The 24,618-nt window shown below is 31.2% G+C and overlaps 1 protein-coding gene across 3 annotated transcripts in view; it reads right to left on the reverse strand.

The window, feature by feature from the left end:
* The window catches only part of MICU3 (Mitochondrial calcium uptake 3), a 60,038-nt gene extending 37,956 nt beyond the window's left edge, over window positions 1-22,082 (reverse strand). Inside the window, exon 1 of one of the 3 annotated variants that reach the window (XM_014415045.3) lies at window positions 21,723-22,082. In XM_014415045.3, the coding sequence (XP_014270531.1) occupies window positions 21,723-21,938 (216 nt within the window). In that variant the 5' untranslated portion in view covers window positions 21,939-22,082. The remainder of the gene's footprint in view (window positions 1-21,722) is intronic. The other 2 variants (XM_014415047.3, XM_067048868.1) reach the window with 2 other exon arrangements.
* Between the last annotated feature and the right edge of the window lie 2,536 nt (window positions 22,083-24,618).

The raw sequence follows: 24,618 nt of genomic DNA on the forward strand, positions 1-24,618 counted from the left end.
ACTCTGGGGTTCAATGGAGGACTTGAGACAAAAAAAATTAATTCAAATCATAAATGATAAGAGGACCTGTCCCTATTCAGAGTACAAAATTGACCGATAAACAAAAACTTCATATTTTTCCGAGGAGTTTTCTAAGGTTAACTATAGGTGGTTAGCAGGGTTCACTATCATGAATTTTCATATTAAAACAGAAATCAATGCATCAAAGACAACCAACCATTCACCTGGATATATATTTACCATTTGGATTTAAGTCAATGCGGAGTGATACATACAACCTACTACTTACGAATTCTGTTTTCATAACCTCCTAAGATTTTTTTTTTTGCCTATAACAAATAAGAACTTCTAGTAAAATAATTGGTTCATAAACTAAAATGTACAAGAGGTAAGCGGCTATGGTACGCATGTAAGTTCTAAATCTTTCAGACGTAGGGTCGCCTTTCTCGCACCCTATGTTTACTTGTAAGAATATTTTATTATTTAGTGGAGGGGGGGGGGAGAGGAGAGGGTGGAAGCATACAAAAAAAAAAAAACACGCTTGGCCGTGATGAACTGCCCGCTCACAAAAAACTAAAACTCGAGATGTTGCCTTCGATTTATGCCGAGTTGTCGACTCGTCAACTCAGCTTGTTCAACCCCTATAAATATTATCTAACTTTCGGATGACAGACACTAGCTTACTCATTTTTATATCTTCAAAGGAAAACGTTTAGCTGTAACTTTTATCAAAATATTTCGATAGATTTAGAGTGGTGAAAGAAAGTTGAATAAAAAGAGAGATCTGGTGCAGTGCACACATCACTTACCAACGAGAATATAAATTTAATCCTAGCTTCCATCAGATATTTTTTATAATATTCACTGTTACTAATTCAACCTTTTCGACTAATGTTCCAAATGAACCTTTGAGTAGGCTCCAACTGAAATTCCAAATGCGTAATAAGTACACACGTCCAATATTTGTCGACCTAATGTCACAAAAAAAGATTTATGGAAACCAGTGATCCCACCGTTCTTGCCTCCCCTAGTTGTGTGGCATTTATAGAATAGATTTTCACTTTTTTTTTTTATTTTCCCCAAAACAGCATTAACGATTTTGATTAAACTCAGTGAATAAATGAGCAGTTAAGTGCTATAGTTTGCAAGGGCTAAAAATCGGATTTTTAAAAAAATCTCCCTCTAAACTATCTTTGATTTTTTGAAGAAAATAGTTGACCGTATGAAGTAGATTGTAGGAAGATAGTCCGGGGGCGGTCAATGTATTAATATCATAGATAGTGGCAGATTGATAACTAGGAATAGGATTTTTATGTTTTCACATATTTTTACCTGACCATGATATCTTCGATTCCTTACTAACTAAAGATGTTTCAAGACATTTCTGGCCAAAAGAAGCCATTTTTATTTCACATATTTTTTAAATATTTGGCCTTTTTTACATATTTTGTTGTAAATCACATATTTTCTGAAATATTTGTTATTTTTTACATATTTTGTCCTGAATCACGTATTTTCTTAAATTATTTGTTCAATTGTAAATACATTTTTCGCAGCAACTACGTAAAATTCGAGAGAACGCAAGAAACTTAAAGGTGAAATTTATCATAAATAGTGCGTAAAAATTCTTTGAACACCAATTAAAAGCAGTGGCAATAATAAATTTTCACACAGAATTACATCGAGAATTTCTCAGAATCAATTAAAAAGAGCAAGGGTCTTATTCCTGTAGCATTTTTCTATAATTTGTTTGTTTACTCCTCAATCCATTTCTTTGTTTCCCCCCTTCCCATGGTCCTTTCTCATCTTAGTCTTGTTTCACTCCCCTAGTTTAATTACAATTACTAATTAATGTCTTGTCATTGAACAGCTATGTTTTCTCTAAGTACATTTTTTTGTACATATTTTAACATAATTTCTTTAAAATATTATTCATGTAATATATAATAAATACATATTTATGTAACTTTTTTTAAGTTATAAGATTACTAATTAATAAGTAATTTATATTGTTGAACAATACATATTTTTTTTAATATTTGACAATTTATTAGCACATATTTCAGATTTTTTAGCACATAAAAATCCTATCCCTATTGATAACAATGAAAGATGAAATATACTGACCATTAATGAAATTGTTGCACACCACAGATGGAACCAACGGTTAGAAACCTAAGAATTTGTCTTTCTCTTTATAATCTAGTTATAACTGCTTATGGGCAGTAATGGGTCTATCAGGATATGAAATTAAACAATAAATTCAAGAAATTCTTGTAATCTAGTTGGGATTCTATAGGGAAATATAGCTTACACAAGGGTGGCTTCTAGAAATTTCTAAAAAAAATTAAAACCTGGTTGTAATTAGAAACTGGAGAAATATTTTTACATGAACATGTGGCCGTAAAGATGATTCACATTACAGGTATACTTGTTCAAAAGGTAAGGATCGAATAATCGTCTTCGATTGCAGATCGCTTTAGTAATTTGTCAGTGAATAAAACTATTGAGTCGTTTGCATTGTGTTGTTCCTATTGGGAAGTACTGTCCACAGATAGGAAGACAATACTTGGAGTGGGAGCACCTGAGATAGTCCTAGGAGTCATCCGATGACTACTTCGCGACTGCTAAGGACCCTTGAACGTTGCAACAGACCACTCGCGCCATCACGACATCAAATTGTACTGCCTCTATAAGGCCTTGTTGGTATCCTGAGGGCTTTGGGTGTGTTGCTGTAGACCTCATCTCATCGCTACTCTGAGCCCAATCAATGCACCCTGTGTATTCTTCGTTGGGCTTCAGCACTATATTAAGGGGCATTATCCTCTGACATTCAGTTCAGTTATCGCTGTCGATACATTAAGCGCATAGGATGCACAAGTAACAGCATGTGTTCTCACTTCGTAGACTATTAAATACATTTTTAATAATTTAATTTAAGCTTAAAGAGGAAATTAAAAAAATATATAATAATACATTTAATTATTTTACTTCCTTCTGATTTCCAGGAATCATTGTAACCGATTAAAAATTTCTACGTTCCTAATATATATCCCATCTACCTTTGGATGGGAAAGTCTAAAGCAGGTCGACTTCCTATTTTCGTTGTGAGTAAAATTAATCAAAATATGACAGTGATGAAGATAATTCTGGCCATTAACCATAGACGTAGACACAAGCAGTAAAAGTGGACGTTTATTTAAGTTTTGAATACAAAAAGACCTATATTTGTCCCAATTAATCTATATATATTGGTAGTTAATTTTTTTAATCGGTTTGATTATATGAATCCTTATAATTACATCCACCTAAAGAAAAGTCTAGGCGGTACACGGATCACACAAATATCAGTCATTAATCTACGGTCAACTATCTACACCTCAAATATCAGTATAATTGAACCTTGCTAGTTTCAGAACAGTCGAAAAACTTTTACAACTTAGTTTGTTTTACAAGAAAATACAATTCGTCCTTGTCCATTCATTAATTGTTATAGAATGTTTGATAAATTGACTACACTAAGAGTGATTTTATGTAGTTCTTTCGTCAACTGAAAGGCTCATATATAGGTTAAGTTACATAAAAAGATCTTTATATGATAACTATGTGGATAAGAAAAAGTTATCAGCCAGTCGAAACTTGTATTTATGCATTTATCGTAATTCTCCATTACATTCTATTATTTTTTCTAAAATCCTTGATTTTCCAACGATGTATATATCACTATTCTTTTCTTCGGAAATGTTTTCAACAAAAAAAAAGTATCCTCTTACCAAGTGCGTTCAGTTGTCCGTTGTGTTACAATCTAACAGTCCTGACGAAGCCCTGCAAAGTGGAGCGAAACCTTGGTTAACAATAAATAGTTTTCTTTTACTATTTTGATACCTATATTTAATCTTCCATTCTTATCAATCTGCCACTGTCTAATTACATGGTTATTAATCAACATTTTTTTAATTTTCAATTCATTGTCATGTATATTTTAAAAATTTGTTAGTTTCTTATTTCTTTTTAATTTTATATTTCTCTGATGGTTGTTTTCTCTTCTTTTTTTTAATAGCCCTGATGACGACCTGAAACTTGAAACTCAGGTCGAGACGTCGGTACGAATAAATAACGTTTTGTGTATTTGTGTTTTGTTTTTTTGCTGACCGCACCATCTTCTCCACTTATTAATCTATGGTCAACTGTCTACACCTCTTTATTAATAGTCCTTTGATTTGTTTTTGTTTATTTGATTTTATGCCATATTTTACAGAAATTAAAGTAAAAAGCTCGCTCAAGTGTAAGTTTTTTTCAGCAATAATATCTTCTACTAAATGAAAAAAAAAGTATATGTTGATGGATTGTTCAAAGTAAAAAATTCGAGTGCCGGATAAAAGAGTTAATATATCAAGAAAATATCATGACCCCAAGATTAAAAGCTTCTCTTAAAAGGTTTTAAGGGAAAGTAAATGTTTACAAAAAACTAATAAAACAGTATTTTCGAAAAAGATAATGAAAATATATCACCGAAAAAGGAATCTAACGTATACCTCCCACACCAAATCTCGAGTTTCAAGTACGTGTTAAAAAATAAATAAAATAAGAGGGAGGCAAGAAGACTTCTATAGTGAGTGTACCTCAGAGACCTGATGAGTAGAGCCCAGCAATCTTCCTAATTCCTATGTCTTATTTAAACAGACGTAAGCCAATTCAGGCATAAAAAAAGAACACTTCTGGTCGAGATAAATAAAACACAATAATCGGGAAAACAGAAAGTACCTAGAAACAATCTAACAATCAATGAGCTAGCGAGAGGTTTACCGTAATTTACCACTGAAAAGTAGAATATAAAATAAAAAAGTAGAAAATTAATAATAAACAACAAGAAGTTCCTAATAAATGTAAAGGATTTTGTATAGCAAAAATGAGAAGGAGACTAAACAGAAAATATTATTTTAAATTTCCATTATAGTTATAGATTATCAAATTTTATAAACATAGTAACAAAAGAATAAAAACATTAAAAGACACATTTATATTTACACTAATTACAAAAGATTGATCTTTACGACCATAATAAGGCCTATACGGAGTTGAGTTTTGGGACTCCACCAAATTCCTCTCGAATCCAATCCTTACAGTCAAAAACTTAATGCTCCCTACTTTGTAACAAATCAAGTAATCCATCAGGACCTCAATGTTCCATATGTTGCCGATTTGACCAGAACCAGATACCAATCCCCCATGATAAAACTTCCCAATCACCCAAACCCACTTGTTTCTAACCTGGCTTCTCCTTCATTATCTGATAATCCTCCTAGGAGTCTGGAAAGACGATGGTCCCGAGATCTTCTCCTCTAGAAATGTTATTGGAGCCATATCAATGGGTAGATTCTCCACATGTTTGTATCATATCATTTTATAACTTATACCAAATTTTCTGGTTGTATGTATTTTTATACAGTTGTAAATAATAATAAATAAATTAATAAACAAATATATTTACACTTAACAAACTTATATTTAAATTTAAAGACGAAATCAAGTAAGTTAAAACTTTAGACCAATAACCTTGGTGTAATTACTATGTTTTCTGAAGAGATCGGCCAACAGAAGACTTTTAAGTGATATCACGAGAATAAAAATTATTTTTACCACTATCTACTGATTTAAAATGTTATTCAATTCTATGGCGTATACAGGAAATTTTACACAGCCTAAGAATAAATTAATCTAGTGGTGCGATACGGTGGAGTGCTAACATATTACTGACATTATTTTTCTTCAGACATATCCACAACTTTTATAACTAGATTAAATAGTAATGCTACTGAGAAGAAATGAAACATTAGAAAGGGAATTGAAAAAAATGTAGAGCTTCAAGCCTTCGTCGTTAAGCATTTTTATAATTGCCATTAACGACTAAATCGATGTTTTATTGATGGATTTCTATTTACTGATGACTTATAAATTTGTCTTAAAGACAAGGATAATTTAGCGTGAGCAAATAAATTAAATTAAAAATACTTAATACAAATTAATTTCAGGATGTTGCTACATAAAAAAGTCTTTAATTATCTTTTTAAACCAAAAATTCAAACAAAATCCCCCTCCCCCTCACCCCCAAAAAACATGAAACAATAAAATCGGATCAATTCAGTTTTAATAGACAAAAAAAAAAAAAAAATGAAAGAATATATATTTCAGATTTCAGCAAATAACTAAACGTGTTTTTAAATATTTTATAAATTTATCTTGGTGACAATTTTATAAATCTATTTATCTGACCAATGAGATAAAATACATAAAGCGATACATATATACATACATAAACAGAGAAATCCATCTAATTAATTTAAATAATTTGTTATAGTCAGATAGCTTGAAAAAGATAGGAGATTATAATATCCAGAGAATACCGAAGTACGTCAAGTGAAATTCTGATTATACAACTTTTACAACTGCCCACATATAGTTACCACGTTAATTAACAATTACCGTTTTGGAAGATGAACCATGTCAATTTAATATGTTATAAAACTCTTCAGCCTTATTCTGCTAAACTACTAGAACGAAGGAGCTATGAAACAAAAGGTTTTAGGTATTTTATCTTAGCTATAGTTACCTTAATCCACGATTCTTGATAAATCACGCGATTTTTCAATAATTAGATAGATCATCTTTTTAACATTTTGTATATAGAAAACTTTATTTTTTATTAAGTGAATTTTTTTTTTTATAATGTAACACCTAATCTTAACATATTTTTCAGATTTTTAAGAAAATAATTTTTATAATGTATAGTTCTGAAACGGAAACCACGACATGATAAACGGTTCTAGAGATGAATAAAAGAATATTAAAAATAGAAATATGTGTGTACATATATTCCAACAGTGATAAAAAAGCTGCAATAACAATTAAATTATACTTATATTATTATAGTAAAGCCAACAATAAACGACACATAGCAATATCTTATATTATCAACAAAGGAACTCCACGCAAAAGAGTCTAAAATGTTACAAACTAGTATACTGCCCAATCCGGATATTTAGAAAATTAATTGCTCACTGGCTCATAAATATTTAATTAACAAGATTTAACACTTGAATGACCTTATAAATTTATGGCCTTGGTCCTGCAGCCAGCAGTAACAGGGGAGCTGAAATAGGATTCTCATGTAGCCCGCTTTTGGGGATTGCCGATTTTATGTTCGTCCCTTAGAAAAATCTTTCTTAGCATGTAGCAAGATGGTGGGGGAGGGAGGAAGAGAATCCCAACTATGTGAAAGAAGATAGTTCAAGATTTGAGATAACAGTCGTCACTGAGATTTTAACAATAAAAACACTGTGTATTACTATTATTTATAAGTAACTGTGTATTATTATCAAACTTAATTATTTCATTAAATAAAAACAAATTAAAAAGTGGGAAAAATTGAAAGAAAAGTTGGATCAGTAATAATGGGGAAATGTCAAATACCAGTGAAAAAAAAGAAATAGCAGAGATTAAATAAAATATGGGAATAACAGTAACAGATAACATATATTTGCTTCATAACATCACATAAAATTATTTATGAAAAAATACTATTGCAATTAACATCTACTACCGACTTCAATTCTTGTGGTAAATTATATAGCATATTTATAAAGAAAAAATTGTATCAATGTAAAAAAAAAAGAGAGCAATATCAGGAGGATACCAACCCAAATCAATACCCATTATACCGGGTGGTCTCAACAAACATAACCTATTAGCAGAGATCTGATGAGGTAGGGATTTATAGTCAGTAAAATGTTCGTTGGTGGCCCTTTTTTAATGGTTCACGCTGGGTAGGAGGGAGAATCCACAAAGGAAAAAGGGTTGAAGGGAACTATCAACGTACGGCCCACCAATAACAACAAACCATCACAAAGATTGAAACAAATCCATAACGTCAAGTGTTATTGCTACTAAAGGAACAAAAATCAAAAAGGAATTCCCAATGTAAAAGAACCAAACAGTAAAAGAACTTAATGAGCTAAATCTTTAACACGGTCATAAAAAAAATATTCAACAGAAAATAAAACCGAATTAAAAAGGAAAAATAAGAGAATAAAAGAAAATATCAGGGATTCAAACGTTAATTAATTTAAACTTCATGGTATTATTTCCATTTTAGGAAAAAACAAACCCACAAAAAATTGTATAATTACAATTAAATGACATTTCTTTCTTTTAATTAAGGAGATGAATAGGGAATGGTAGGAAGTATCCATAAAGTATAGTAAGAAACAAAGGAGGACCAAAGATATTTTTTATACTCATGAGTGTCAGTAAAAGATGTCGAGCGACGTGATGTGACGTTTTTGTAAGATACCGGGGTATCAGGTTCCAAATCCTTGGCAGATGTGTTTCACCGCCCAGGCTTCAATCATATGTCCTCTACTCACAATTTTCTTTTTTTTGTTTTGTTCTCAGAGGGTGATATTCTCTAATTTATATTTCTATATCATCTAAACTCGCAGGGAAGGAAATTAGGGGTAGGAATAAGAACGATAAAGACTTCATAACAACAGTTCTTTTAAAACGAATAACAATTGTTATTTTTATTCCGTTCCCCAAGTCACAGTACGTTCCGTTTTTCGTTAAAACGGTCATGCAGTGAAGATAATGTTCTGTTTAGTTTACCATCAACAACCACCATTACCTTAGCTGTTTTGTCCTCTTTAGTTATTCCTTTATGGACTGTCAAAGCGCTGATAGTTGAACTGCAAGATAATTATTTTTGTTTCATTTTTCGTATTTCATTATAAAATTTTAAAGGATTTCATGCCTGTTATTAAAATGTCCAAGAACAACAAAATGAGTGACATTTGGGACTATTTTACAAAAATAGATAGGTCCTTTTGCAAATTAATTCATGTAATAATTTTGGCAAATAACAATGTTCTTAGAATAGTATAATGATTTTTCAAAATAACCAATTTTATAAATAAATTGAAAAATAATATATTTCGAAATCGAAGAATTTCCGATATACTCGTAATTCAAAAAACGTTCCGTTGTCTTCATATCGGCTATTTTTACTAACTATTAAATAATAACTGTAACGAAAACTAATAGGATGGTATTCTCTTACTCATTTCGTTAGGGAAAAATAGCAGAACCGACTAGCAATACCACCGCAGGAAATGTAGGAAAGTCTATAGTAGAATATATCATATATTAGTTGTCATGGCAAAGAATCTGCAAGGGGCCGCAATTACCCCTGGTTGTTGTGGTAATTGCGGTAATTAAGAGAAGTTAATTTTGTGGTTTAAAATGTTTTCTAAAACTTTAGGGCTAGTAATTAAATGTGTTAATATTGTTTTAATAATATAAATGCATGCATATTTAAGAGCACATTATCTTGCATTTATAGCATCACAAAAAAAAAATTTTAATTCAAATCGATAACATTGCCTCTTCCTCCCTATAGTGGGAAAATTTCGGCACCGCCTTACTGCGAATACAGTTTGTTAGACAAGAAATAAGAAAAGTTAATATTTTAGCCTCTTTCCTATGGTAATATTTTACCAATGGAAAAAAATGGCAAATAGTAGCTAAATTATGGCTAAATAAATGGCAAACGAACGAAAACTTGAGTAATTTAATAGTCATGATCCTCATAACATAATCTATCGAAGGTTATATTCTCTAAATCAAGAAAAATATTTACCATGAATTCAAGAAATAACATCGTGTTATTTTAATTTTTAAAAAAATGTTAATAGAATATTTAATTTTTATAAATTTCCTATTTATTTATTTATTTTTAGAATCTCTTAAAAAATCCCAATGTTATTTGGTAGTTTAATCTAACTCAGAGATAAATATCATCAATTGTTTTGTAATAAAAGAAGAATAAGCTGGTATAGCATTGATTAAAATAATTGAAGACATTAGTGGATGAATAGGTACGTGAATAGGTAAACTGAGGAAAGAAATTGTTTTCTTTTCAAATATCATCCACCGTGTCCATTATTTATGACATAACAAATATCTAAACATGAAGAAAAATTCCGTTTTGAATAAACCTCGAGTTGAGCTATTTTAGATATTTGTAATTTAAATGTAGCATGTTGAACATATTAGCTTATCCAACACATTAGTTAGGAAATGTTATTTTATAAAATTCAAATTCCACGTACTTCTTTTGAAAACGGTTGCAATTTTATTGGAGAGTTGGAAATTAAGAGGCAGGCAAGTAATACGGCTTTACTATGGGCGAGCCATCGCTGACACGGTCTGCAGCATGGACTCGGAAATAGCAAATTGTAATGAAAATACTAACAATGCTAGTAAGTGGGAAGAAGTCACCGACCGTAAAAGACCTCGGGTAATTGATTAGGAGACTAAGCCAGCAAAGACAGCCAGGTACAGAAACATATACCTATTTCAATGTCCTAACCCAAAACACAGATAATAATTACCAAAAAAATATTAGGTCGGTTAAAATTTCCGAAACGCCTCCATTTTATATTAAAGGCGTAGGCCATACACTTGCCCATCAAACCATATTAACAGTCTAGACGCATACATTATATACAAAACAAACTTATATCACTTTTGCAGCATTTTATTGCCTCCCATCGACAGGCGATGGGAATTTAGGGAAGCACACACGGAAATTCCTAAAGCATCGTGAAATGACAGCAGCTCTCAGAAAAGAGGATGGTTCTTGAACTGTGTCGGACGAGGAAAATAAATCAGAGCTCTTGGACGACCATCTTTTTTACGTAATTACACCACATACTCACAACACGAACACGGAAAATGAAACCTTTGTAAATGTCACGTACAACTGACAATCCCTCCACTCATAGTACAACAAAGTAGATGCTTACCGAAATGGAAAGCCCCGGGGTATGCCTTGATAAATGCTGAGGCCCAAAAGTTCCTGACGACTATCTTTTCAAATCTATACTTAGGACTACAAATAATCCCAATACAGAAGAAATACTACTCGGACTAGCATTTGATAGGAGAATATCTTGCGGGACCACATATTAATAAAAAACGTTAGCCTCTAAATCAGACCAAACTCCAAATTAAAAAAAAAGAGAAAAGTGAAAAGCACAAACAGACCTACTTAATAAAGCCAATCAGGACATATGCACTACAAATTTATGGAATAGCTAAATAGAATCACATTAAAGGATTAAAACGTTTCCAATATAAAACACTAAGGCTTATCACTAAAGCACCATTCTACGTAAATAACAATACTTGTTGCGTTAAAAATTCCAATGGCCACTGATTTCATACGTAAGTACGTACATATAAACGTTTTAATGAAAAATTACTGGGACACCAAAACACATATATAAGATAAATGTCTTTCCACGTCCAAGTCTTTCATGCCTGAGAGCACAAGGAGGAGACTAAAAAGAACGTGGATGAGAGACCTGCTAACCTGAGAAAGTAAGAAAAGCCAGATAAGAGGTATAGCTGGGCGCTGTTATTCCTCAAGGGTTACATCATTTTTGTTTAATTAATAATGATAATAAATATCACATCCTACTTATTTAATGTTCGATATTCTGGAGTACCAGAATTTAAAAAGATGGGAATTTTTAAAGTATTACTTAGGACCTTAAAAATAGTTAAGTATTTTCATTAGTTTAAAGCTATAGGGAAATGAACTAAATGACATCAGATAAAGAGATGAAGATTTTAGATCCTAACACAATTAATGAAAACGATAGCCTGAACAGTAGTGATCAGAGCATCTAACTACAAAAACAGGAAATTAATACGATTCCTGAAGCTAATTGGGACATAAGTTTCCAGCAAAATTGCTCTTTTATATTTTTTGGGGAAGTTTAGCTACATAATTCTGAACCCCAATACAAATATAGCATCTTAGAGCTTTAATAGGGTCTTTTGTCCAAGCTCAAAAATCAATCAGAAATCCTCTTTCACAAGCCCAAATTCCACATCTCAAATTTTTCTTAACAGGCGTTCTCTTTTAAAAGAGGGTGTATTTTAAGTGTATTATAATAAGCATTTCATATTGTTCCTTCGGAAGTATAACAACGTAACTGTAAACTTGGTGAATTTGAATTTATTTTGGCGAAAATGACTTCATTTAAACATTTCTTATATTCTTTTTATATGAAACACGTATTCTACATAACATTGAAAGGGTGAGTCCATGTAAGGAAAACGCACTAACAATTATTTAATTTTATAATTATTAAATTTATGCGAATCTCAATAATTTTTTTTTAATAATAAAATGGTCGCAAGATAATTAGATACAGCAGGCCGGGACTATATGTTTCATAAAAGGCGATATGGAATAGGTATCCCATGAATGATGTAATGCCTTGCCTAAGGAAGGGCCCCTTGTGTGGTCTGACAGGGGTCAATATTTAGTGCATATTGGGGGCATTAATACAATGTAATGAGCCATCACAGTTTTTGTTTTCATGTATCTAACAAGATGAACGCTATGATGCAGTTTGGAGTTTCAGGTAGACTTATATTTATATCAGATAATACTAAACAATAATGATTTCCAAAAGGTCTTTCGAAATTATATAAAACCTGATAGTAACAAACAATCCAACAGTACAAAAATGTATGAAAGTTAGAGGTTCAACAGAGCTAATTTCGAAGTACTTTGGATATTTCTGAAAATAATCTATCTAATTCAACTATCTTTTTTACAACACTAGCTTCCCATTCAGATGTAACCTAATCTCAACATACAAATTTCTGAAAAAACAATTCCCGAAGATTAACAAAATTTCATCTAGGTGACTTAAACTTCAATATTAACATTACTAAAACAATTTCACTTATGACTTTAGTTACAGTTGACATATCAAAACAGAAACAATTATAATACAAATGTAATGCTTACTGGACTATGTAATAAACGGAGAGGAAATATTCCCATAGAATTAATAAATAAATTTATAATAATAATATTAATAAAGATCAGTCTTGACGAAATCCTCCCGTCTACGCTTCGGTCTACCTCTCGAACGTTTAACCGTCGGTTAAGAGTTAATTAACATTTTAGGGATCCGTTCGTTACTACAACACGAGGAGGCCCCTCACCACCGGATTTTAAAATAGAACCATCTAGAATGGCCATTTCACAAATAATAAATAAGCACCACAGGTAACCTTAAAATACCAAGGTATTAAAAAGTAATGTCCAATACGATTTATTCCTTTTTCACATAATAAAGCATTCACTAAATTAATTGTTTTTTTCTGTTTTAGAGGGATCAGAAAAAAAAAATTCGTTACTAAGCCACACAACCTCAGACACCCGTCTTATTCACCGCAATGCTACAACCTGATTTATATTTACCGGATATAATATTCGAAGGATTCTTCTTAAAAGGAAGCTAATAAAATAAAAACATCAATCATATCATAAATCATTAGGTCTAATATAATAATATGAATATGATATATCTGGTATCATAACTCTTAATAAAATAGAATGAAAAAGAAAAAAATGAGTAATTAATGCCTGTATACAGATTTACAAGTTTTAAATGAAAATCAGAAACATGAAATGTAAAAAAATAAATTAAAAATCAAAGGATATTTTCTAATAATGATAAAGAAAAAAAATGAAGTTAAGATGGTTATATATAATATAATGGAAAAACAGAAACTAAACTATTACTTCGTATAGTGTATATGACTAAATTGGTTGAATTTAGTCGTTATGACAGGTTATACATGAGTTCTTGACTCGAAGGGGCACTTTGTACCCCCACATACTCAACAGCTGAACTTCAGGCGATTTCCACTTCATTTATCCATAGAAAGTGAATACTCTAACATACTCATTTGTACAGATTCAATGTCTGCACTCCAGAGTCTACCAAACTTCAGTCAAAGCGGACCTACGATAGACAAAATTCACAACTATATAGACATGCTAAAACATCTTAAAAAAGTATATCCTTTCTCTTGTCTCCAGGGCACTCAGGAATACCTGGAAATGAGGCAGTGGATAAAGCGGCTAAAAAGGCTGCTACAATGAACGTTCTACCACTCCAAATTTACGAGCCGAAAGACATAAAGGCATTTTTAAGGAACAGAATCCGAAAAAGTTGGGATTCAATGTGGGCTGACGTACCACTCACCAATAAACTAAGAAACGTTTTAAAAAACAAACAAAAGTGGACAAGTACCATAAGGGGAAACAGAAGAGAAGAAGTGGTTGTTGCAAGAGTAAGAATAGGATATTCCAAATTAACACACCTCCACTTAATCATAAAAGTGGACCAAACTATATGCCAAACTTGTCAGTCCCCATTATCGATAAAGCATATAATTGAAGAATGCTCATCATCGTCAAGCCTTCGAAAATAATAAAATTCCTCGTACAAGAGAATTGTTCCTTAAAGACTCAGCAGAATCCATAGACAAAATAATAAAATTTCTGAAAGTAACTCAACTTTATACTAAAATATAATCCACCAATATCGACCAGTGTAGAAAGGAAATAAGTCAACATTCAACTATCAAATGTCAAAGACAAGAAGATAAATAAAGTATAAAGGGTGTAATAACCTAGATGTTGATCGCCCTGAATAAAAATCTAATCTAATCTAATATGACTAAATGATTACATCCATGAATGAGATTGTATGTGCATGCACGTAAATTTATATTTTTGTTAAATATTTAATGAGAGATGTGGATTTGATTTTTACTTTGAAGCATTGCCGCTAAGGATAAAGCTGACCGAAGCCAGAACCATGGCAGCTGCTCAATGGTCAATTTTTTTCCTTGGGTGGAAGAGAGTTATCAGGAAGGAGTGATCGCCACGTCGCTCCTATCGCCAGCCGTGACATATAGCAGTTCCCACCAGCCACATCATAACCAACTGCCATGGAAGTGTACAAATTTACCTTCATCAGTTTCTATAGAATCTGACAGTAGCTAACAAACTTCAGAAACAGTACCGGCTTAGTTGTGACACATTTATTTATGGCTTTTGTAGATAATTTCAACAGTTACGTATGTTTCTCACGATTGCGTTGGAGTCAACAGATCCACTATCGGTTTGAGCTAATAAAAAAATACATCAATAAGAACTGTCGATTTCTAAAGAAGTTATAAGTATGTGTAAACTGGGATGTTCATAATTCAGTCAAAGAAATAAATGTTTAAAGATCATAAACGATAGTATTATTTTATTAGAGACATTTCTATACAAAGGACTAGCTCCAGACGGACATGAGAAATGACAATAATCCAGTCCTACAGCAGCTCAAAATCGTAATTTAATTACCAAATTTCGTATTAACAGATAATAAATAGCAATGAAATAACAATTATAATCTTTCAGGGACAAACTTAAATTCTTCATTTCTTTATTTAATATACACGACCTTAAATTAGCTCATCCTCAAGACTGTAGTAATATCAAAATTAAAAAAAAAAAAAAATAATCGAGAACAATGTATAATTGCTGTTTTGAGAATGAGTTATTAAAGATCGAAACTTCAAATACAATAAAGGATAATAGAAGTTAAAAAACAGTTTAAATTATTCCTTGAAAGATGATAATTTATATAGCATTATAACCCTTCGATAAATATTTAACAGAAATTTCTTTTTGGTTACGAAATCACGTTTCAACAGTATTTAAAGCATTTATAAAAACTGAATTTTTCTTTGTTCTTAAATAAATTAAATAAACCTATCATCCCGATAAGACTCCAACACTAGACGAGCAGATAGTGTATCAATTCAACAGAATTAAATTCAAAAAAATATATATATGACAATAGGAGTGAACAAGAGGTATAGTATAATACAATTCTAGGATGGTCGATCTTTATATTAAGAATAACTCAAGAAATTTCTCAAAAGTATATAAATAAGGAAAGAAACTAATAAAACACTAATCATAACTCTGTAACAAATACATCGAAATTATTTAATGAATTCTATGGATTCATGAAGCTTAAAGGATGCGCCACAGATTTCTATGCACGTATCCTTAAATCATTGTGTCCGAGAGCATGAGCAAAAAAAAAATAATAGACATTATCTAATAAAAATACTAAAAGCCAAAAAAAAAAAGGCACTATTTGGATTCTTTATTGCATTGCCAATAAAGAAACGAGAGAATGCCAGACAGATCATGCTACCTGCAAAAATGGTGACTGATTCAGAACATTAAAAAAAATCAATTTTTCATTCGTAGCTTGATATCTTTAAAACTATCAAAAACACTAGAAAACCTTCACTCTTCGTGAAAAGAATCATTCACGTGCAATAGCTCCTGAGATATAACTTTTTATAAAGCAGCATTTCATAAAAAATCTATTAGACGTACAGATGTCTGCCAGCACTCAAATTGAAGCTAGTTTAATGTCCAATAAAGTAGTTTATGACCTTTCTATTCGTAGGAGTAGTAGTTTTCATCACATTTGCCAAGATAAAGTCACAAGATGTTGATTCCTAGTTGTTCGGTTCATGAAAAATTATATCTCGGTAACTATTAGACGAACAGATGTCTGCCAGCAATCAAATTAAAGCTAGTTTAATGTCCAATATAGTAGTTTATGACGTTTATCTTCGTAGATGTAATAGTGTTCATGATATTTGCTAATATACAAAATTTCATATTCATATATAAATATGAATTTCTGCCAACACGAAGGTAAACGTTTTAAACTACTTTATAGTACATCTAAAAGATCAGATATAGATTTCCCAAAATAAATTCACTAACTAATGATTTTTCAGTACATTTTTTATGAAATGTTGCTTTTTAAAAAGTATATCTCGAGAACAATTGAACGTAAATAGATCTTTTAGGGCTCATGTTTTAAAAAAATTTCCTTCTCAAACAGTCACCATTTTTGCAGGTAGCATGAGCTGTCTTGCTGACTCTCATTACTTTATTGCCAATACAAAAAAAAAAAGCACTATCATAGTTTTCATCAGATAATATAAATTTTTTGCACGGACTCTGAGAATATAACAACGATTAAGGATACATACATAGACGTATTTGACGCATCTTTTCTGATTTATGAATCCATGGAATTCATGAAATAATTTTCAAATTTTTGTTACAGATTTATCATTAGTGTTTTATTCGCTTCGTTCCTTTTTCTTTTTCGCAATAAAGAGTCAAAAAGTACTATCAAATATTTTATCAGATAAAATATTTGTTCAATATATATGTTGTGTTCAACCTTTACCTTTGAACAGCCCTGATGAAGCCCTGCAAAGTGGGACGAAACTTTGGAAAATAAACAGTTGTAAACTATTTTTGTTTCTCTTTTGACCGCAACCCTGACCATCTTCTTATATATTTTATCAGATAAAATAGATTTTTTTTCAAGTACTTACGGACCTTTTGGCATACTCCTAGAAGCATAGTTTACAACAAAATATTTTTAATATGAGTGAAAAATGAATTGATTACTAACTACTTAAATGAAGTCCTACTACAGAAGAAAGAGCCGTATCATAAAAATTCAATAATAGTTTCATAAATGGGAGTTGTAAAAAAGCTTTAAAACGTGGAATTATTAGAAATGAAATTGGAGATTAAAACTATTTTTTTTAATGAGGAACAATATTGATGATAAGGCAAATTTATTGTCGTTCTGACCCTCATTTTTACAAATAAGATAGAATAACATGGATTTTTTAAGCGAAACGTCTTCAGGAATGATCCAAAACTCCAGAAAAAAAATTATACGGAAGTAGATTGATTTCGTGACACAACATGGAACAGAAGTTGTAGGGGAGGGGGAGGGTGCAACACTGGTCAATTCTTGCAAGAAAATTTTCTGTATTGTAATAGGAGGATAGAAGCTGAGAGAAGCTTAACCATCCCGACAATACTGGTCCGATCGAGTGAACTCCTGTTACTTCATAGACTCTTATTACAATATAAAAAATTTTCCTACTATAATTAACTTAGGGAATGACTGTTCTATTCTAATTATTATTATTATTATTATGGTACTAATATTTTCTGCCATAGGCTATAAAGGGTAACGCATAATCATTATTAATAAAATTTTAAAAAAACATTAATTATTTCAAATAAATAGAAAGGAATAGAATTTTGAATGGAAATCCAAGTATTTGAGGTCTCCTTTGTCCAAATAACCAAGTTTCCTAAAAATGGTAAGTGTATCTGTGTATAAACAAGTTAGCTCAAATATAAAAAGTCGTACTGAAATTACTTGCTAAGTCGGGCTTATATATTACAACGTTTTCAATCAAATTCACTGACTGGAAGTACCAGTTTAACATATCTATCTAACACTTCTCAGAACCAATGCAACAGAATCAATGAACAATTAACTGATCTCTAATACCATAGTCATAAGCCTTAACCTCATTTTAATAGCCTGAGGGGGCATCTACATTTAGTTAACTCTTATATTTCTGCCTTATTTTTGCAAAAGAAAAAAAGTTGTAATATTTCAATGAGAAAATTTCATTAATAAAAGTACCTTTTAAAAATTAAGTACCTTTTTAAAAATTTCATTAATACCTTTCTGAAAACTGATGAAATTCCAATTAAGTTCATCCATCACCTGAAAGGTTCATTAGTAAGGGAAAGTATTGCAACATATACAGAAATATCTGTTCTGGAACAAGTAAAGATTAATCTCAGCTCAAAGTAGGGTGCTAAATAAAAGTTATGTTATGCGTACACCATATCCGATTTTTTTTTTTTTCCGAGTGAGGATCTATGCAACCCCAGAATGTGAATATTAAGATTTATTTCTCAAGGCTCCAGAAAAATAAATATTGACTGGTCTAGGTGGGAACTGAACCCACAAAATTATGAACTACAATGTGGGCGGACACTCACCCCAACTTGTTTAGCTATTAGGTCCTCAACATGGATTAGTATGTGAAAGCATATTTTTTTATTTTAGGGGTTAATTACTTTAACAATAAAGAGTTTTCATGGAATTTAACTGTGTTTGCTTTAGTATTACCGATATTTTTTATAACTATTAATGATGCTATTTTAGATCAAGAAAAAACTCTTCATACTCCTCAATTCCTTTATTGATTCATTAAAGATGTTTCAGGTCCACTATCAATTCCATCTTAAATTGTTTGATTTATATTATCCTCTTATATATGGGATTTCGTCAATTCTAAAATTTGTTCCAATGTCAACTTCATAAAATAGACTGTTGAATATAATAGTAAATAAATCAATAAAGGGTTTGAAAAGTAAAATTGATTTTATCTATAATGAAATAATGATGTATATGTTTTTTTATTTTTCCTCAGTGATTAAAACCATCCTTCGGACACAGTATTGGGCCATCCCAGCCGTAAGAAGAAAAAACAAAAAGTATGATTATAAAAATAAACAAATATTTTACTAATACTTACTTTATAATATAATTTTCTGGGTGAATCGTTTATTGTAAAACTGAACATAATTATAAATAAATAAAAATAGCATACTATTTTTATTATTAAGCATAACTACAAAAAGAATTAATAAAAACAATAAGGATTTCGTCTGAAACATTCAATATGCATACTTTCATATTTTATTTCATACTTTATAGGGGTCCTTTAGGCAGAAGGGCAGGTAAGACTGAGGTTATAAGAGAAAATGATGGAAAGCCAAAGAAAGAAAAAATTGATACAGAGAGAAAGAAAAGTTTGGCAAAATGGTATGATATATGTATGGGTACAAGGAGGATTGAGGACTTGAGTTTTGACAGCTGAAAATGAGTAGAATTTCAAATTTCAGAAAGCCCAACCTGAAAAAGTAGTACTATACTGTTGATCCAAACAGGATAGACAGAACTCACAGGTGAAGTAGTATGCTTGACCAAGGGATAAAATTAATAAAACAATAAATTTAAATGAAGGTTTTGTGTCAGGCACAAATTAGAGTAGATTTTATGTCAATTATAGGACCTAACTAGAGGAATAATTTCTCAAAGACCCCTGGCCCTATCTCTTTTGTGACCAGGGTTAGGCATATTTGTATTAACAAATGTGAATACGAATATATTTACAAAAATGACTAGACATAAACATAAATATGATTATATTCATATCTAAAACTTAAATATGAATGCATTCACTTGATTACATTTTATATTTCATCATATTAAGAATATGTATGACTTCTGATGAATATGAATATGGAAGTAATAGCTTGGTTATTCAAAATAGAAATGGGAGCAGAGTCACTACAGCAGAGGCAAAATATTTTAGATAAATAGCTGGCCGAGCATAGTGATATTTTATCAGAAATAATAGAACAAGATTGGATTTAGGGGAGAAACCTTGAAATGAGACTGCAGAGAAGAACCAATTAAAGTAGTTCAGCCATGCATTAAAAATGATTAAAAACAGTGAACCCCCAAAGTTTCTCGAAGTTAGGACAACAGGTAAAAGGCTAAGGATGTTGTGGATAGAATATGTGGCTGTATTGGTTGCCATCAGTTGAGGTACCTCCATGATGAAGGCACAAACGTGGAAGGAAAAGAAGAAGAGGATTTAGTGGGTAAAACCTTCTTTCAGTGTCTGTCTCATATCAGGGGAGGACAGGAAAAGTATTTGATATCAGAAAATGGCAAAATAGATAAAGTATTTTACATATTATAGGATACTCATACTACTGTCATCACTCTCCCAAAATAGCTCCTTTTATTTACTAAGAGAAAAAAATGTTCTAATGGTAGAATCAGGTTGATCTGAAAATGTACTACTTCGCAAGAGTTAAAATACTTCATCTATTTTGATCATTTTCTGACTTATACTAATTTTCCTCCACAGATATTATGTCTTCTGATCATGCATCCCTTCTGATAATGCATAATAATTTTGATAATTCATAAGAATAGTTGAAGGTAAAGGTAAATTTTAAATATTTTTCTGTTATGGTGTTCATTGAAGATACAATTATAGATGTTTTTTTATCAATATATCTGAATAGAATAAAATAATTTCCATGCATAGCTTGGTTCCTGTGTACTAACAAACAATCTGAAAATGCAAAATATGGTTGGTTATTCCTCTTTCAAACAGCAATATATTCTTGGTGCTTTACTATTTCAATCCCTAAGAAATAATTAATTTTCCTATATGACTGTATTCCTAACTTAACGTTCCAATCGATCAATATTTATACACCATCACATAAAACTGCTTACTTTAACAAACACTCTCTAGTCCATTCCTCCTTTTAGAACACCTTGCCTTTTTCTATCCTGAATATCTCTTACCTATCTTCTATCAAACATTGATATTCTTAAACCTCTGATATCTCAATATTCTAATCATATTCTTAACCTAAACCATAAACATTTTATGATCATTGCTTATATTTTTAGTGGACTTGGTCCCAGAATTAATTTAATTTTCATTTCATTACAGCATAGCAGTCCTCAATATTATTATATTGAGAATATTTTTTGAATATATGAATATAAGGAACTGAACAATGACATAAAGGAAGGTTTGAACTGAAATTTATAACCACACACCTAGACTGATAACAAGTCAGGTTTTATATAAACTTCTTTAAGTTAGACTAAATACTTTGAGTACTTTACACAATTAAAAGATTTTGAATGATTGTGGTAGGTCTTTAATGTAACTCAAGGAGTGAGAGAGGAAGGATATAAATGAATTCTACAATATATATATATATATATATATATATATATAGTCATATTTCTGAAGATAGATCATCAACTAACCTTGATTCCTTTCTTGAAGGCATGAACTGTGTAGTCCAAATGATTCAACTTGAGCAAGGAGTACAAAGCAATTCCTCCGACTGCCAAGGCAGCTGTAGCCTTCTTGGCCCTGCGGGCCCGTAAGTAAGTAGGCGCATCATGGTGATTCCTTCGGAACAACCTAAACAATCCATTTTCCGAAATCCTTAATGGACACAACCTCCTGACAGTTCCCATCACAATCACAATACGAGAGGTTACGGTATCAGGTTACTAATACTTGCAGCTGGCAGGTGCTGCCCCTCATGGCGGTTGATAGAGCTTCATTTTAGGAGCCTGATCTTTGATCAGCTGTTCTAGGCAATTTTATTTTGTGTTGTCAAGGTTTTTTCCAACTGTATTTCTCAAACATTTTTTTCTGATAACTTTCACATGGAGAAAGTACATTTTTAAAGGAATAATTATAATAAAATGTGGACAGGTATTAAGTAATTTTATTTATTTATCTTTCTCAACTTCTTTTTACCTTTGAGGATAAACGTATTGTTAATTTTACGTTAAAATTTCTCTTTTACATTGATTAAGATTATCTTATTTTTGAAAGGCCGATCAAATAAAATTCGGTTATGGGAACTAATAAAAGAATAATAATAGTAATTGTAAAGAGATCGACGAGTGAAAAAGAAAAAAGAACTTTTCGGAAACGACATACGATTTGTGCTGTTAAAGACATGAAAATACTTATTTATTAAATCTTAATCAAAACTATACAGGAAAATATCCTTAGGATCACATTATTTATAATAAAACTATGTAATAATACTTTTTAATTTTATTTATAACAGTTATATTCTATATAAATTCTATATATTCTATATAAAGCTGCTTTGCTTTAATAGTAGGACAACTAAACATTTTTTTTTTAATTTTTGGTTCAACTTGTTGCTAATATTGTTTAGTTTTACAAAAATAGAGCAGCACATTTTCATTCTCTCTTAGTTTCCATTATCATTTGCTGGTATTAAACTATACTCAATCTTTTTTGAATAATGGGATAAATTTAGTTGTTTCATTATTTTCAAGAGATTAGATGGACTCGCTCTCTTGAATAGTGACACGTTTTGCTTAGGGAGAAGTTGGAAACAGTTTTTTTTTTTTTTTCGTAAACAGACTAGTTTGGACTTCTCGTGTTGAATTCAACATTTTGTGGAATAAGTTAGATCGGTAGTTCTTAAAACCGATGAGGAAAAAAGAACATCTAAGTCCACACATGTTTACTTTTATTCCATACTAGTGTTCACCGAGTTAAAATTTGAATTAGTTTTTTCAATTTTATGTGTTTACTGGGAAGCTTCAGAATGAGTACGTTTTTAAAACAAGGGAGCGTGTACTGCGATTGCTTAAAGTGCAATTCCGAATTTATTGCTGAGTATTCAGTAAAAATAAGTTTATTGCATTAAAGTCCACATAATATCCTGTTCTAGGGGTACTATTTGGGGTAGCCAAGCGTTTATATAATATATATTAGTGTGTTCCTGAATTTCGATATGGGAAATTAGGATTGATTGCAGGAGAGATGGGTAGACTCGTTTAAATTTTGAAACTGGATTTTTGAGGGGTCACTAGTTTTGAGAGTTAGATTTCTATTTGGAATAGTAATTTTATTTCTTGGTTGGTTGTAGTTTCTATTTCCTTGCTACTTGGAAGAGTTGTCCTGTTGCTGGAAATACGTGTGTGGACAGCCTCTTAACTGCTTCTCCCCCTGCCACGCCCAATCCCTTTGTTTCTTAGACTGACATGTTACAAGGTTAAGGGTTGGTAATGGAAAGAGTTAGGATTGTTCTGTAGAATTAGTTGAGGATTAGTAGAGGATTTTCAGTTGTTCCTCCTTATCTCAGTTCCAATACATGTTAGGCAGAAAGTAGCTATTATCCCTTGTATAAAGCACTTACTGTAAACATGTCAAAAACGGAATTTGCGAAAATATGTTATTGATTTCAATGTAATAACTATTTCGAATGCTGTTTAGTGCTAAATGAGTATTACATAGAAACTGAATTTTAAGTCCAGCCAATTATGATAAAGATATGATTTTCTTTTTAAAAAAATTGCATAGTCATAGTAGGTTTCTACTTTACCGTTGAGTCTTAAAAGATTTGGCCATCCCTAGAAAAGTGTATCCAGCGGTGGGCTTAGCCGTTGCGTCTCCTATGCTGCACGACTGTAAAGGATATTAGTTATTCAAGGATCTATTGATGGCATCTCTTTTTCTTCATACGTGCCATAGTTAAGTGTAATGCACAAATGGAAATGGTTTTTTTAAAAGATTTTTTAATTTAAGATTCAGTTTAATGGTTGTTGTTAATTAAAAACACCACAATAAGTTAATAGAGGTAAGTATGGCGAATTATAGAGTGATTGAAATCAGTTAGGATAAAAAATCATAATCCATTTTATTCATATTTTAACTATAACAAAACTTTATTGGGAACCACAGGGATATAATGAAGGTGAGCATTGTTACTGTTTGTAGTATTTTTATATTAAACTTAACTTTAATTAAAGAGTCCTAGGTATGAATTTATGTTTGTTTCGTGCACCTCCATTGCCTTTCCAAGTTGAGTTAGAGGTTGAAAATTTGTAAATGGATTCAACTCCCCTCCCCTTTCTCAATTTGTTTTGCGCCTATTCTTACCTTATTTACCAGCCAAATTTGATATGAAGGTTTAAAATTTTTATATGAGTTGAATTTGTGTTGAAGAAGTGCTTTTTGGGAGTTACAAATATTTCCTTCTTCCATTACCCCACTATTTATTATGAAATTTTATTAATTAATAGAACAATTAGATCATCTATTTTCTGAAAAATACGGATTGACGGAGCTCTGCATCCCAAGTTTTTTTAATAATTTGCATTA

Source organism: Halyomorpha halys, unplaced genomic scaffold (assembly GCF_000696795.3).
Source record: "Halyomorpha halys isolate HHAL.00 unplaced genomic scaffold, Hhal_1.1 Scaffold91.1, whole genome shotgun sequence".
NCBI classification, from domain to species: domain Eukaryota; kingdom Metazoa; phylum Arthropoda; class Insecta; order Hemiptera; family Pentatomidae; genus Halyomorpha; species Halyomorpha halys.